This window comes from Lissotriton helveticus, chromosome 12 (genome assembly GCF_964261635.1).
Source record: "Lissotriton helveticus chromosome 12, aLisHel1.1, whole genome shotgun sequence".
Taxonomy (NCBI): domain Eukaryota; kingdom Metazoa; phylum Chordata; class Amphibia; order Caudata; family Salamandridae; genus Lissotriton; species Lissotriton helveticus.
In genome coordinates, this window is record NC_136073.1 from 250647553 (window position 1) to 250664013 (window position 16461).

Below are 16461 nucleotides of genomic sequence, written 5' to 3' on the forward strand. Positions count from 1 at the left end.
ACTCTGCACTCACTACTCACTACTCTGCACTCACTACTCACTACTCTGCACTCACTACTCTGCACTCACTACTCTGCACTCACTACTCTGCACTCACTACTCACTACTCACTACTCTGCACTCATTACTCTGCACTCACTACTCTGCACTCACTACTCTGCACTCACTACTCACTACTCTGCACTCATTACTCTGCACTCACTACTCTGCACTCACTACTCTGCACTCACTACTCTGCACTCACTACTCACTACTCTGCACTCACTACTCACTACTCTGCACTCACTACTCTGCACTCACTACTCTGCACTCACTACTCTGCACTCACTACTCACTACTCTGCACTCACTACTCTGCACTCACTACTCTGCACTCACTACTCTGCACTCACTACTCACTACTCTGCACTCACTACTCACTACTCACTACTCTGCACTCACTACTCTGCACTCACTACTCTGCACTCACTACTCTGCACTCACTACTCTGCACTCACTACTCTGCACTCACTACTCTGCACTCACTACTCTGCACTCACTACTCTGCACTCACTACTCTGCACTCACTACTCTGCACTCTGCACTCACTACTCTGCAATCTGCACTCACTACTCTGCTCTCTGCACTCACTACTCTGCACTCACTACTCTGCACTCACTACTCACTACTCTGCACTCACTACTCACTACTCTGCACTCACTACTCTGCACTCACTACTCTACACTCACTACTCTACACTCACTACTCTACACTCTGCACTCACTACTCTGCACTCACTACTCACTACTCTGCACTCACTACTCTGCACTCACTACTCTGCACTCACTACTCACTACTCTGCACTCACTACTCACTACTCTGCACTCACTACTCACTACTCTGCATTCACTACTCACTACTCTGCACTCACTACTCACTACTCTGCACTCATTACTCTGCACTCACTACTCTGCACTCACTACTCTGCACTCACTACTCACTACTCTGCACTCACTACTCTGCACTCATTACTTAATACTCTGCACTCACTACTCTGCATTCACTACTCTGCACTCACTACTCTGCACTCACTACTCTGCACTCACTACTCTGCACTCACTACTCTGCACTCACTACTCACTACTCTGCACTCACTACTCACTACTCACTACTCTGCCCTCACTACTCTGCACTCACTACTCTGCACTCACTACTCACTACTCTGCACTCACTACTCTGCACTCACTACTCTGCACTCACTACTCTGCACTCACTACTCTGCACTCTGCACTCACTACTCTGCACTCTGCACTCACTACTCTGCACTCACTACTCTACACTCTGCACTCACTACTCTGCACTCACTACTCACTACTCTGCACTCACTACTCTGCACTCACTACTCTGCACTCACTACTCACTACTCTGCACTCACTACTCACTACTCTGCACTCACTACTCACTACTCTGCACTCACTACTCAGCACTCACTACTCACTACTCTGCACTCACTACTCACTACTCTGCACTCACTACTCTGCACTCACTACTCTGCACTCACTACTCTGCACTCACTACTCTGCACTCACTACTCACTACTCTGCACTCACTACTCACTACTCTGCACTCACTACTCACTACCCTGCACTCACTACTCACTACTCTGTACTCACTACTCTGCACTCACTACTCTGCACTCACTGCTCTGCACTCACTGCTCTGCACTCACTACTCTGCACTCTGCACTCACTACTCTGCACTCTGCACTCACTACTCTGCACTCTGCACTCACTACTCTGCACTCACTACTCTGCACTCACTACTCTGCACTCACTACTCTGCACTCACTACTCACTACTCTGCACTCACTACTCTGCACTCACTACTCACTACTCTGCACTCACTACTCTGCACTCACTACTCTGCACTCACTACTCTGCACTCACTACTCTGCACTCACTACTCTGCACTCACTACTCTGCACTCACTACTCTGCACTCTGCACTCACTACTCTGCACTCACTACTCTGCCCTCACTCCTCTGCCCTCACTCCTCTGCCCTCACTCCTCTGCACTCTGCACTCACTACTCTGCACTCACTACTCTGCACTCACTACCCACTACTCTGCACTCTGCACTCACTACTCTGCACTCACTACTCTGCACTACTACTCTGCACTCACTACTCTGCACTCACTACTCTGCACTCACTACTCTGCACTCTGCACTCACTACTCTGCACTCACTACTCTGCACTCACTACTCTGCACTCTGCACTCACTACTCTGCACTCACTACTCTGCACTCACTACTCACTACTCTGCACTCACTACTCTGCACTCACTACTCTGCACTCACTACTCTGCACTCTGCACTCACTACTCTGCACTCACTACTCTGCACTCACTACTCTGCACTCACTACTCTGCACTCTGCACTCACTACTCTGCACTCACTACTCTGCACTCACTACTCTGCATTCACTACTCACTACTCTGCACTCACTACTCACTACTCTGCACTCACTACTCACTACTCTGCACTCACTACTCTGCACTCACTACTCTGCATTCACTACTCACTACTCTGCACTCACTACTCACTACTCTGCACTCACTACTCTGCACTCACTACTCTGCACTCACTACTCTGCACTCACTACTCTGCACTCACTACTCACTACTCCGCACTCACTACTCTGCACTCACTACTCACTACTCACTACTCTGCACTCACTACTCACTACTCTGCACTCACTACTCACTACTCTGCACTCACTACTCACTACTCTGCACTCACTACTCTGCACTCACTACTCACTACTCACTACTCTGCACTCACTACTCTGCACTCACTACTCTGCACTCACTACTCTGCACTCACTACTCTGCACTCACTACTCTGCACTCTGCACTCACTACTCTGCAATCTGCACTCACTACTCTGCTCTCTGCACTCACTACTCTGCACTCACTACTCTGCACTCACTACTCACTACTCTGCACTCACTACTCACTACTCTGCACTCACTACTCTGCACTCACTACTCTGCACTCACTACTCTGCACTCACTACTCTGCACTCACTACTCACTACTCTGCACTCACTACTCTGCACTCACTACTCACTACTCTGCACTCACTACTCTGCACTCACTACTCTGCACTCACTACTCTGCACTCACTACTCTGCACTCACTACTCTGCACTCACTACTCTGCACTCACTACTCACTACTCTGCACTCACTACTCACTACTCTGCACTCACTACTCACTACTCTGCACTCACTACTCACTACTCTGCACTCACTACTCTCCACTCACTACTCTCCACTCACTACTCTCCACTCACTACTCTCCACTCACTACTCTCCACTCACTACTCTCCACTCACTACTCTCCACTCACTACTCTGCACACTACTCTGCACTCACTACTCTGCACTCACTACTCACTACTCACTACTCTGCACTCACTACTCACTACTCTGCACTCACTACTCACTACTCTGCACTCACTACTCACTACTCTGCACTCACTACTCTGCACTCACTACTCTGCACTCACTACTCTGCACTCACTACTCACTACTCACTAATCTGCACTCACTACTCACTAATCTGCACTCACTACTCACTACTCTGCACTCACTACTCACCACTCACTACTCTGCACTCACTACTCTGCACTCACTACTCTGCACTCACTACTCTGCACTCACTACTCTGCACTCACTACTCTGCACTCACTACTCTGCACTCACTACTCTGCACTCACTACTCTGCACTCACTACTCTGCACTCACTACTCTGCACTCACTACTCTGCACTCACTACTCTGCACTCACTACTCTGCACTCATTACTCACTACTCTGCACTCACTACTCTGCACTCACTACTCTGCACTCACTACTCTGCACTCACTACTCTGCACTCACTACTCTGCACTCACTACTCTGCACTCACTACTCTGCACTCTGCACTCACTACTCTGCACTCTGCACTCACTACTCTGCACTCACTACTCTGCACTCACTACTCTGCACTCACTACTCTGCACTCTGCACTCACTACTCTGCACTCACTACTCACTACTCTGCACTCACTACTCTGCACTCACTACTCTGCACTCTCTACTCTGCACTCTGCACTCACTACTCTGCACTCTGCACTCACTACTCTGCACTCTGCACTCACTACTCTGCACTCACTACTCACTACTCTGCACTCACTACTCACTACTCTGCACTCACTACTCTGCACTCACTACTCTGCACTCACTACTCTGCACTCACTACTCTGCACTCACTACTCTGCACTCACTACTCTGCACTCACTACTCTGCACTCACTACTCTGCACTCACTACTCTGCACTCACTACTCTGCACTCACTACTCTGCACTCTGCACTCACTACTCTGCACACACTACTCTACACTCTGCACTCACTACTCTGCACTCACTACTCTGCACTCACTACTCTGCACTCACTACTCTGCACTCACTACTCACTACTCTGCACTCACTACTCTGCACTCACGACTCTGCACTCACTACTCACTACTCTGCACTCACTACTCACTACTCTGCACTCACTACTCTGCACTCTGCACTCACTACTCTGCACTCTGCACTCACTACTCTGCACTCACTACTCTACACTCTGCACTCACTACTCTGCACTCACTACTCTGCACTCACTACTATGCACTCACTACTCACTACTCTGCACTCACTACTCTGCACTCACTACTCACTACTCTGCACTCACTACTCTGCACTCACTACTCACTACTCTGCACTCACTACTCTGCACTCACTACTCTGCACTCACTACTCTGCACTCTGCACTCACTACTCTGCACTCACTACTCTGCACTCACTACTCTGCACTCACTACTCTGCACTCACTACTCTGCACTCTGCACTCACTACTCTGCACTCACTACTCTGCACTCATTACTCTGCACTCACTACTCTGCACTCTGCACTCACTACTCTGCACTCACTACTCTGCACTCACTACTCTGCACTCACTACTCTGCACTCACTACTCTGCACTCACTACTCTGCACTCACTACTCACTACTCTGCACCCACTACTCTGCACTCTGCACTCAGCACTCTGCACTCACTACTCTGCACTCACTACTCACTACTTTGCACCCACTACTCTGCACTCACTACTCTGCACTCTGCACTCACTACTCTGCACTCACTACTCTGCACTCACTACTCTGCACTCACTACTCACTAATCTGCACCCACTACTCTGCACTCACTACTCTGCACTCACTACTCTGCACTCATTACTCTGCACTCACTACTCTGCACTCACTACTCTGCACTCACTACTCTGCACTCACTACTCTGCACTTACTACTCTGCACTCACTACTCTGCACCCACTACTCACTACTCTGCACCCACTACTCTGCACTCTGCACTCACTACTCTGCACTCACACTCTGCACTTACACTCTGCACTCACACTCTGGAATCAGCACACAAGTTGGCACATGGGCAGTCTTTTTCTATGTCTATGACACCCAGGTTCCGCACGCTGATATCATGGAATCTTCCACCACACTTTCTAAAACTCTATAGTCCGAAGCATAATAGGCACAGGACCAAATGAAGGGTAGACATTTGCTTAAAATAATCTTATTGTATTTATGAGAAGCAAAAGCGAGACTGTGAAATGTGCTGAATATCAGTTTGTTACGAATCAACAGAGTGGAGTTAGAGAACCAAGAAATAGTAATTTAAAATCCGGGTTAGAAGGAGTAGTAATCACAAACTGAGCATCAACGGGCGCGAAACAGCGTGGTGGGCGCACACGAGACGCAGCGTGAGCGTGCACATCAGTTGAAGATCGCCGGAGAAGACTCCGAATCTGCCTGCTTCCATGACTGACCCGCTGCGGAGGGAAAGAGCCCAGTGAGTGGAGGTAGAGGGGGGGCGGCAGAGAGGGAGTGGGCAGAGAGGGAGGGTGTGTGTGTGTGTGTGTGTGTGCGTGTGCGTGCGTGTGTCTGTCTGTCTGTCTATGTGTGTCTGGCGCGTGCCTGCCTGCCTGTGTGTGTGCGCGTCCACAGACCCTGGTAGGCTCGTGCACCGCTCTGTCCTCCCTTGAGAGCTAACTTGGCTGCAATAGGTCTCGGCCGAGACCTAAAAACAGTAGAGAATATTTTGGATGTAAATTACAAGTATTATCCAGTTCCATCATAGCCGCCCTCCAGAGCCTCACCTTAGAACTGGAAAAGCATGCAAACATATTCAGGACAAAATAAATATGCCACAGACTTCTTCTTAGCCCAGAAAGGATGGATATGCCTCATAGTTAAAGATAAGTGCATTATGGGAATAAGAAATGATCAAAGCAACATAAAAACACATATACTGGGGGCGTGGCTAACAGCCTACGATGGCGGCCGCAGCTTAGAGAGGCTCCCGAGCAGAGGCGGCTTCCCACTATAATCCGGCACATTAATCCTTAGTTTGACGGTGCCCGACGGGGTAGGTCGGACCCGGAGTCCCTGCGGCACCCAGCGCAGCATTTTGGGGACGGCGGCTGCCAGACCGCAAGACCGAAACACTTGCCGGAGCCCGGAGAGAGGTGGGGCCTATCATCAGCGGAGTGGCGGACAGACGGAGGCCGGCCGGAAGTTGCTTCTCGGCGGCGGTGACTGACCGGAAGTGCCGACTCCCTGGTAAGCGCAGCCCAAACACCAGCGAAGTGTCCTCCGAGAGCCCGGTGGCAAGGGCGGGGCCCCGCGACATCCAGCAACAGCCGGCGCGGCCGTGAGGTCAGGCTCGGGGGTGCGAATAACACCGCAAATCAGAGACTCGGAGCCGCCATTTTCCGCGTTGGACGCACGTCGCGCCCCGAGTCCCTGCGGCGGCTGCCCTTGCTGAGCAGAGATCAGGCCGGCCTCCCGACCGCGCACACAGAGGTCCGCTGCCTTGGAGAACTCATCTTTGCCGGAGGACGGGGGTGAGGCGGTCACAAGCGGCAAGGGCGGTGAGACGGACACCCCCCCCCCCTCCTAGTAAGACTTCGACGGGGGCTGGAGGGACACAGGCGGAGCGCAAGTTGAGGGGGCACCAGCCCTTCTTGGCCCGAACACTGATCCTCAGTGGCTGCTTGAACCGCTGGTACATACTGCGTCATGGCAAACAGAGGCCCCCGGCACAACGCTACCCAGGCCAAACTGGACAAATTTGCCTATGACAGGCAGTCTCCTCCCCAAGAGCAACGCAAGACGGCGGGGAAAACGACGGAGACCGAGGGGGCTAAAAAGGCCACAATTGAGGATGTTTTGGCGGCACTAGCCCAGGTACAAGCGACAGTGGGAGCTACAGCCACTGAGGTCACCTTGATACGGGCAGACCTCCAAAAAATGTCCGAAAGGGTCAAACAGGTGGAAGTTGTCACCAAATCCTTGGTCGAAGATGTGTCCGAACTACAAACGGCAATGGAGCGCCTACAAACGGACAACAAACTGCTTCGAGACAAACTGGATGACCAGGAAGGTCGCTCCCGGCGCAACAACGTCCGAATTTTAGGTGTGCCAGAATCGGAAGATACGGGGGCAATGGACCTCTATGTGGAAGACGTCATCAAAACCAGACTCCAGCCTAAGGGACTGTCGAATTTTTTTTCGGTGGAACGGGCCCACAGGGTGCCGGGGGTAAAACCTAAGACAGGAGGCCCTCCTCGGCCAATTCTGGCAAGGCTATTCAATTTTAGAGACCGCGACGCCATCCTACAGGCCGCGAGAGTGGCGCCAGCCATCCAGATCCAGAACAGCATTCTTCCCGGACTACACGGCGGAGGTCTCCAGGAGGAGGAAGACGTTTCTGGAGGTGAAAAAAACATTGAGGGAGAAAGACCTGCCATACTCGATGCTGTTTCCGGACCGGCTGCGAGTAGTAGCGGGCAAGAAGGTGTGGTTCTTCGACACCCCGGACGCTGCCCGGGACTGGCTTGAGGGATGGCACACCGTGGAACGGCAGCGAAAAACACACAGACCGAATCATGACCGTGGAGGGAACAGCAGGACAGGCTCACAAACGTCTGGTCTAGAAGGAGCAGAGGGCTCTCCCTCGCATGGATTTGCAGGGACCAGCGGAGAGGAATGACCCCTACTTTGAGATCGGCATTGGTAGCAGTCGCTGACCATGGACACACCGTTTAAATGCTGCACATGGACTCTGGCGAGACTACTCCGAAAGCATGCAGGGTTGCCGCCTGCTCGGGGAGACGCTCTCCCCCCTACACGCAAGTACTCTGGTTGTGGGATGGGTGAAGCACTCTGCTCAGTTGGGGGGCGGGCAGTTGAAAGTCCGTTAGGCAGGGATGCAGGGAGGGGGGGTTGGGGAAGGGATTGTTTTTTTAAAGTTAGGAACACGCATATACGGTCACAGACTCAGACTAGGCTTCCACAGGAGTCACTACAAGGCGGGAGGAGAGGGCAGGGGACTGAAGTTCCCATGAGGACCTTCGACACTTTCATACGCAACTATACACCCAGCACCCATAACGCACTTACCCATCGATGTATCGTAGACCCCATAGTATTACATGGCTGACGTTCCAATTCCTGACAGGAGTGGAGTAGCAGTGGAAACACAGTGCCCCTCCTTACGCCTCATGACCTGGAATGTGAGAGGACTGGGGGACAAGGTGAAACGGGGGCTGGTACTAACCGCACTTAAGAGACAGAAACCCACCATAGCACTACTACAGGAAACTCATTTAATAGGGGGAGCTACCAAGGCCATGGATAGACGAGGCTACAAGATGATAGTCCACTCGGATTTCACGTCCGGCTCCAGGGGGACCGGTATCCTGATACAGAAAAACACGAGGTTCATCCCCCTACTTACTAAGACTGATGATCAAGGCTGCTTCGCAGCCCTGCAGGGGCAGTGGGAAGGGAAGCTTCTCAACTTAGTTTCAGTATACATTCCACCGGCATTACACTCGGTAACACCTCCCTAGGTTGGGGGACTTTATTCTGACTCTCCCCGAGAGGGAGGTTATCCTTGGGGGGGGACTTCAACGCAATTCTGGATACACAGCTCGACCGGTTTCCAACACCAGTCCCCACGGGAGGGGTCCCCCGCCTCCAACGATTCATAACAGCCATGGGCCTGATTGATATCTGGAGGCACCTCCACCCCGGTGCGAAACAGTACACCTTTCACTCCGCGGTACAAGGGAGTCTGTCGAGAATTGACCACTTTCTAACCCTGGGAGATGGTCTCCAACATGTAGATACAATGGCGATTCACCCTCGAGGGATTTCGGACCACTCCCCTCTTACTCTCACACTCTCCTCCCAGGAGCGAACGCACAAACGCATATATCCAATACAGGTGACTTATCTCAAGATTCCCCAGGTTCGCAAAGCTCTTAAAATAGCGACGACACAGTATTTTACTGAGAATATCCACTCTGTGCGCTCCTCCGAGGTACTATGGGAGGCATATAAAACGGTCTTGCGGGGGCAAGCCATGAACACCATCACAGGCTACAAACGAGAACGCTCTCAGGAACTAGATGATCTGGACATAACTTTGCAGGAATTGACAACGACACACGAACAACACCCCACTCCATCCACCCTACACGCACTGACACTGCAACAGCAGCTATATAATGATCACCTACGCGTCCACGTAAAAGGGCACTTAATCGACACTCAAAATAGGATCTACGAGGTGGGCGACAAGGCGGGGAGATTATTGGCATGGCTTGACAAACGGGAAGGGAGTTCTAGGGGAATCCAACGCTTGAAGGACGAATGTGGGGGGATACGTACTAACCCGGGACAAACTGCTTGCGTCCCACTTTGAACGGGTATACACCCCTGAACACGTGATTACTTCTGAAATGGCCAGGGAAGTACTAGCACCGATCGAGGTCCGAACACTGTCCTCGGAGGTGGCATGTGAATTGGAGGCAGACATCACCGCTGATGAAATACAACTGGCTATTCGAGCCTTGAATCCGGGTAAGGCCATGGGACCTAACGGGATACCTGTAGAATGGTATCAAGCAGTGCCTGAAACCCTCAGTACACATCTGCTGGGGATGTTTAAGGAATGTCTGGAGAAGGGTTCACTCCCGCCGGACCAGAGAGCGGCGACTATAGTAGCCATCTCCAAACCAGGCAAACCACCTGAAGAATGCTCCTCATACCGCCCTATCTCGCTGCTTAACTTAATGCAGAGGCTAAAATACTTGCCAAACTCCTAGCGACGAGAATTTTGCCCCATTTACCATCTCTTATACACCCGGATCAATCCGGATTTATGCCACACAGAAATACGGCATTAAATCTACGCAGACTGCACGGAGTACTAGCCAAGGCGGAGTCGGTCACATCACAAGCAGTGATATTAGCCCTTGATGCTAAGATGGCTTTTGATCTTGTGGAGTGGGCATACTTGTTTGAGGCACTGTCGCGCCTGGGATTCGGGCCCCGCTCTATTGCGTGGGTCAGACTGTTGTACACTGATCCGGTAGCTCGGGTGGTGGCCAATGGACACATCTCGCGGATGTTCCCACTAGGGAGGGGTACGAGACAAGGTTGTCCCCTCTCGCCATTGCTGTTCGCGATCTCGCTGGAACCCCTTGCCACTCTTATTAGAACCTCGCCCCTACTGAAGGGCATCTGCTGGAGGGAGGGTTGGGAAGACCGGCTGTCCCTGTATGCAGACGACATGCTGATATACCTAACTAATCCGGTCATCGGAGTGCCTGCCCTATTACATCTCTGTGATACTCATGGCAGAATATCAGGCTATACACTTAATTGGAGCAAATCAGAATTGTATGTTCTGAGGGGGGAGGCTCCGGCCCTCGACGAGGGGTGTCCTCTGAAGATAGCGGGATCGTCGTTTAAATATTTAGGCATTCACGTTACCAGAGATCCCGCAGAATTCATGGACAAAAATCTGAAGCCCCACTTAGATAGGCTGAAACGAGACGTTACATTCTGGTCGGGCCTCCCGTTAACACTCTTGGGACGAGCTGCACTTTATAAAATGATGGCCCTGCCGAGATTTTTGTATGTCCTTGAAAATACACCTTACCCGGTAGCCCCTAGGTTCTTTCAGACGGCGGCTGCATTGGTCTCTAACCTTCTATGGGGGAACCTCCCCGCACGCATCGCCCAATCCAAACTGCATAGAGGTTGGTTTGACGGTGGTATCGCCTTACCCAACTTAAAATTGTATTACTGGGCGGGACACCTTAAACCCATCAACCATTGGCTCCATACTTCACAAAACGAACCAGCATTCCAGGCTGACAGGGGGCAACTGGGCACTGACAGCTTATTGGCTCCATTATATGACCACCGTAACATTCGCGCCTTAGTGGGGCCCACCAAACTAACGGTAACGCTCTGGCATACGGCGACGGCGGCGCTGGGTTGGAAGGGGAAGATCACCAAGCTGACTCCACTGTGGGACTCCCGAGTCCTCGGCCACATGAGGAACAGCAAGGGGTTTTCACACTGGGACACTATAGGGATATCCACGGTGGGCGATCTTTGGGACAGGGGGGGGGGGTGGTGCCCTTCAATAGACTGAGAGAACTGTACGAACTCAGCGAGAGGGAACTCTACAGGTACATCCAGATACGACATGCATTGTTAGCGGCTCTGCCCATAGACACAGACCTGCCCGAGTCCTCCCCGCTGGAGGATCGCCTCCTCACTGAATTTATGGTTGAACGCGCGACTTCTCTTACCTACCGCAAATTACTCAACAACTTACCGGACCCAACACTGTCCTTAAAGGTGAAATGGGAGGGAGACACTAGTGAAATGGACGAACATGAATGGAATGGGGCACTGGCGTCACCTAAGGAAGTAGGCATCTCTGCAAGACTACGACTAGTGCAGTTGAAAATACTACACAGGGTATACTACACAAGGACAATGTTACACCGTATCCACAGGATAGCACACCCTTACAGCCTTCGTGGGTGCGGGGAGGAGGGTACATTCTTTCACACCATATGGGACTGCCCCCGAATTCAGGAATATTGGAGACAGGTATTGCGAACAATCTCACAAACACTGGAAATAACACTATTGCCTGAACCGAAGAGTTGCCTTCTAAACGTGTGGGGACCTACGGATCTCTCTAGACATGGGCAACTCTGGGTTACAGTAGGATTGATGGTAGCAAAACGAGATATCGCACAACGCTGGGGAGTGGCAGACATGCTGACCAAGTCGCAATGGTGTTTAAATATGGATAAGGTAATGTTGACGGAAAGGGCGGTGTACTCTAGCCGCGCATGCCCGGGGAAGTGGAATAAAATCTGGACCAAATGGAATCTATATAGAGGGGAGATTTGCGACCCCTTGCGGGAGGACGAACAGGAAGAGTCGGATGAAGAAGAGGAGGAGGGCTAGCGGAATGAGCGTTCTATGAGGAGGGGGAGACCAGGGATTGAGAGAGTAGCCTTTCATTACATTATCACACAAGATGGATGGGAGGGGAGTGCGTGGAGCGCCGATTGGGAGGGTTATGTACTTGATCACAACTATGATCCTCGGGGGATGTAACGAGACTGGGAGAGAGGTCTGACAGGTGACACTTGGGTGAGTTGTTTGCAAACGATCAGTATCACTCTATGAATGACCACATTGTTGTTCCTAACAGTTACTTTGATTTGTTCTTGTTCATGAAAAATGTAAAAGCAAAAACCATCACTTTTTGAGAAACTGATGCATGTGCCACGCCTCTTTAACGCAGCCACTGTGCTACAATCTATACTAGTAAATAATCTACCAGAGACTTTAAGGTGCTGTATTGTGATTAACACCATGCGATAGCGGCCAGCCCGTTGGGTTGTAGGCATTCCGCAGTGTAATTGAATGATGTAATAAAGGTTTTTGGAAAAAAAAAAACACATATACAAGGATGCAGCTGGTTTATAAAGGACATTGTGTTGTTCATGATAGCCTTAATAGTTTGCTGTATCCACATTCAGGCTTTGCCAGCATGTATGTCCGTGTGCATTCCCCGACACCCATCACAAACAGTAGTGATGTCTCACGCCTTCTCATGCAGGATAAGGATATAGCAGAAATGATGGAGATTGATATGGGAAAATGGGGCCAACTGACACAATGTTGAACTAATGTTCAAAGGACGGTTTGAGAAAGCATGTTTGCGTTGTTTAGCTTGAAAAATTGTCCTTCCATTTTGTTTCCCCGTAGCAATTTCATAATGTGTGTGTTATTCTTGTTTTTGCTTAAACTTAAAGTTCATACGTTTATATTAGCAGATGTGAGATAGGGAAGTTCTATTACCCGTTTTTAGCTGTGCATGAGGATTCTGAGAGAACGAACGAAAACCTGCCCTTGTGATAAGGATATCCACAGCAAATGTACTGATGGCAAGTACAAAGGTCACTGAAAATATATGCTTATGTTATATAGCTTGCGTGCGTAGGTGTCAACTGTTGAAATAGTTTTTCTTAACTGTTTACACGTACTGATGATTCAGGTTGTTCCATACATTACAATGGGAACCATTTTGTATAAATATTTACAAACTGGTTGCAACCAGCAGAGTGTGCTAGGAAGCATCTGGCTTTGCATATGTCATGTTCGAACTTAAACTGTCTGCACGACTGTGACTGTTTGTTTGTTGTTTCCTTATTGACAGTATCTAATTTGTTCTTTCTCAGTTTCCAAAAGTGTCTGTTTCACTTTTTCAGACTGGCTGAAATTCAAATGGTTTACTCTGAAAGGCTAACAAGTAAACTTCCGCTTATCAGTTGCCTGTATGGTTTCCCTAAAATGATACATTTTACTTGGAAGTGCAAAGTCATGGAGTCAGAGACACTACAAGATATGAATGATATGTTGTCCCTGGGATTGAAAAGGTACTTCATAAAATCATAAAAGGTTTTAGAAGAGTTCTGATGTTAAGATTCTTTCTTGTAAGAAGGCTTGATTATGTGATGCTAGTGTAGTGTAAACATACTTTGATCTCAGCATTTAATGCCTTTTTGTCTTTTTATAAAATAGCATTCACACCATTGTGTTCTTATTTGCTGGTTTCTTGTCGTGGCCGAGAGGGGTGGATTATTGCCCCCCTAACTAACTTTGCCAAGAGGGGGGTTTTGTTAGCTTTTCTTCCTCCTACAAGTCAAAGCATGCTGACAAGGGGTATTTGTAGGACATCCTTGCCTAAGGATGAGGCTATTTATTGATATTGCTTAAATATGTGCCTAGATGTTTTTTTTAATTCTGATACATTTAATTTGTTAATTATGTTATGAAGCATTGTGTGTGTGTGGAAGTGTGTTTAAGGTTGAAAACTGTGTGGCGGCATGGGTTTTAGTGAGGGTGTCAGGGTCTTAACTATTGTTAAGGTCTTCTCATTACTTCCACCCTACCTTCATATTGTATGAAGGTGGTATTGTTTGTGTGGAAACATTAGTTATGCTGAAAAGCGTGTATGGCAAGGGTGGAATTAAGATTGATATAAAACGATAGGGAGGGAGATAAAATTAAGACATTGCTGTAACTTGTGCATTTTACTTGTTTGTAGCTTTTGTGCTGTAAGTAAATCTTACTCTCCACTAACTTTAGTTTTTAGATGTGATTTGTAAACAGATGGACCATACATAGACACACAAATCCCACCAATAACAATGCAGAGCATCCTGAATACATGTATCTTGATGACATTCTCTCATACTGAAATCTTTTGTTTTCGGTAAAACATTTAAAATTTGAATTGTGACCTTGTGGGAGACGTACCACTTTTATCATAGCAATGCCTTTCACCGTATTTCCTTGTCCTTCTGAGTCAGTAGCCAGTATTGTCAGTGTGTACTTGGGGACTTTCTGTAAAAAAAAGAACAGTGAATTTACAAATTATTTTAGGAAGAGCAGCATAATGTAGATTAAAACTGTTCCCACGTGTGTCTCATACCATGAAGTGATGAAACCAGAAATGATACTTAGCAGCAGTTAACAAGTATCTTTGTCTGACACCTTCAAGAATAGAAAAACATTTTTTTCCAAGGCTCTCTTTACCACATGGGCATTAACCAAAAAGTACACGTATTTCTCTATTTTGTTTCTTTTCTATATCACTTTGTATCCCTTCACTGGTGCTTCACAACGCTACTCAGAAAGCAAAAGTACATTACAAGTTAACATAGTAGTACTAAGATGGGTACAGCTAACAGTTTACGGGTCAACTATGTTGTCATATTTCCTGTTACATTCAGATTAGTTGGAGATCTTCACCCATCTCCCCAAAAAACTGAATTCTATTTTTAGGTACAGGTTTTGAGGGATGGAGGTTTGAAGCTTTAAGCTTTGAACCCCAAGAGATGCTGTGCCAAAACCTTGGTAATTCATAGTGTGGTAATTGATAGGGTATATGGTAGATGCACTTTGTGAGTAAAAATGGAGCTCTCTGGGCATGACCAAGGAGGCCAATGTGGCGATTGAGCTTTGAGTCAGCTTCTGTCGCCCGACTAACATGCACTACCATCCTGCCTGGCAACAGCAGCTTTTCCGAGACCCGAGGCGTGGGGCTTGTTCCTGTGCCCCATACCATCCTCCCCACATCAGACCCAAGGGAGGCGATCTGACCTGTTGTTCCTGAGCTGTGGGGCGGGAGTCGCTCCGGCTGGGGACGCCTGCCCGCTCCCGTTGCACCTGGGGAAGGATGCCCTTCCTTGCGTTGGGGTTGGCAAACGAGGCAGTGGATGGAGGTCCTGTCTGGCTTGCTGTCCTCCCGCTAATCTCTGCGGTGGATTCAGTGGCTGCGAGGACCGGGACTTGGCCGAGCTGAGAGGATTCAGATGGCAGCCGTCACAAGGGGGCTACTCCACTGTGGTGCCTGAGGCCGCTAGGGGCCCAGTAGAAGTGGAGGCGCAGATGGCAGGCCCGGTAAGGAGCGGTCCTCCCCCCCAGGCAACGGAGTGAATATGCATAGTGCGACTGGGCGGGGCCGGCCTGGTTTTAGGGCCCAGCACCCAGACTTGTGGGTGGTGCTGCGCGGGCCCCTTCCTCCCATGTCAGCAGGGTGGGAGGTGACCTGCCTGGTGGATCAGGGGCACTACACTGGAGTTGAGCCTGTGTTTTGTCCCCGTCCGCCACGCTTGTGAATCTGCGGCAGCAAAACAGGATCCTACTGACCTGGTGGGACAACCCTGGGACTTGGCTGGGCCTACTCAACCCCACCTGACCTGGAGCCGTGGTGGTGGATCTGCTGGGGCAGGAAAACCTGTGCCCACTCCCTCCAACCTGAGTATGGTGTCTGAGGGACCTGTCTATGTCCGAAGCAGGTATGGGCCTTTTGACTATGGAGGTATGACCCACACGTGTTTTTTCTTCCTCCCCCGCCTTCTGGCCTCCTGGACTCAATGCCCTCCCAAGCACTTGGACTTGGCCCTCTCTTCTATACGACGGGACACTGCTTACTAG

The 16461-nt window shown here is 49.8% G+C and overlaps 1 protein-coding gene across 2 annotated transcripts in view; it reads right to left on the reverse strand.

Moving 5' to 3' along the window:
- The window catches only part of LOC144797610 (EP-cadherin-like), a 536417-nt gene that overhangs the window by 245212 nt on the left and 274744 nt on the right, over positions 1-16461 (reverse strand). For both annotated transcript variants that reach the window (XR_013603428.1, XM_078668300.1), the window contains exon 8: positions 14779-14865. Coding sequence is in view for 1 of the 2 variants with exons in the window: in XM_078668300.1 (XP_078524426.1) it covers positions 14779-14865 (87 nt within the window). In the remaining variant the exon portion in view is untranslated. The remainder of the gene's footprint in view (positions 1-14778; positions 14866-16461) is intronic.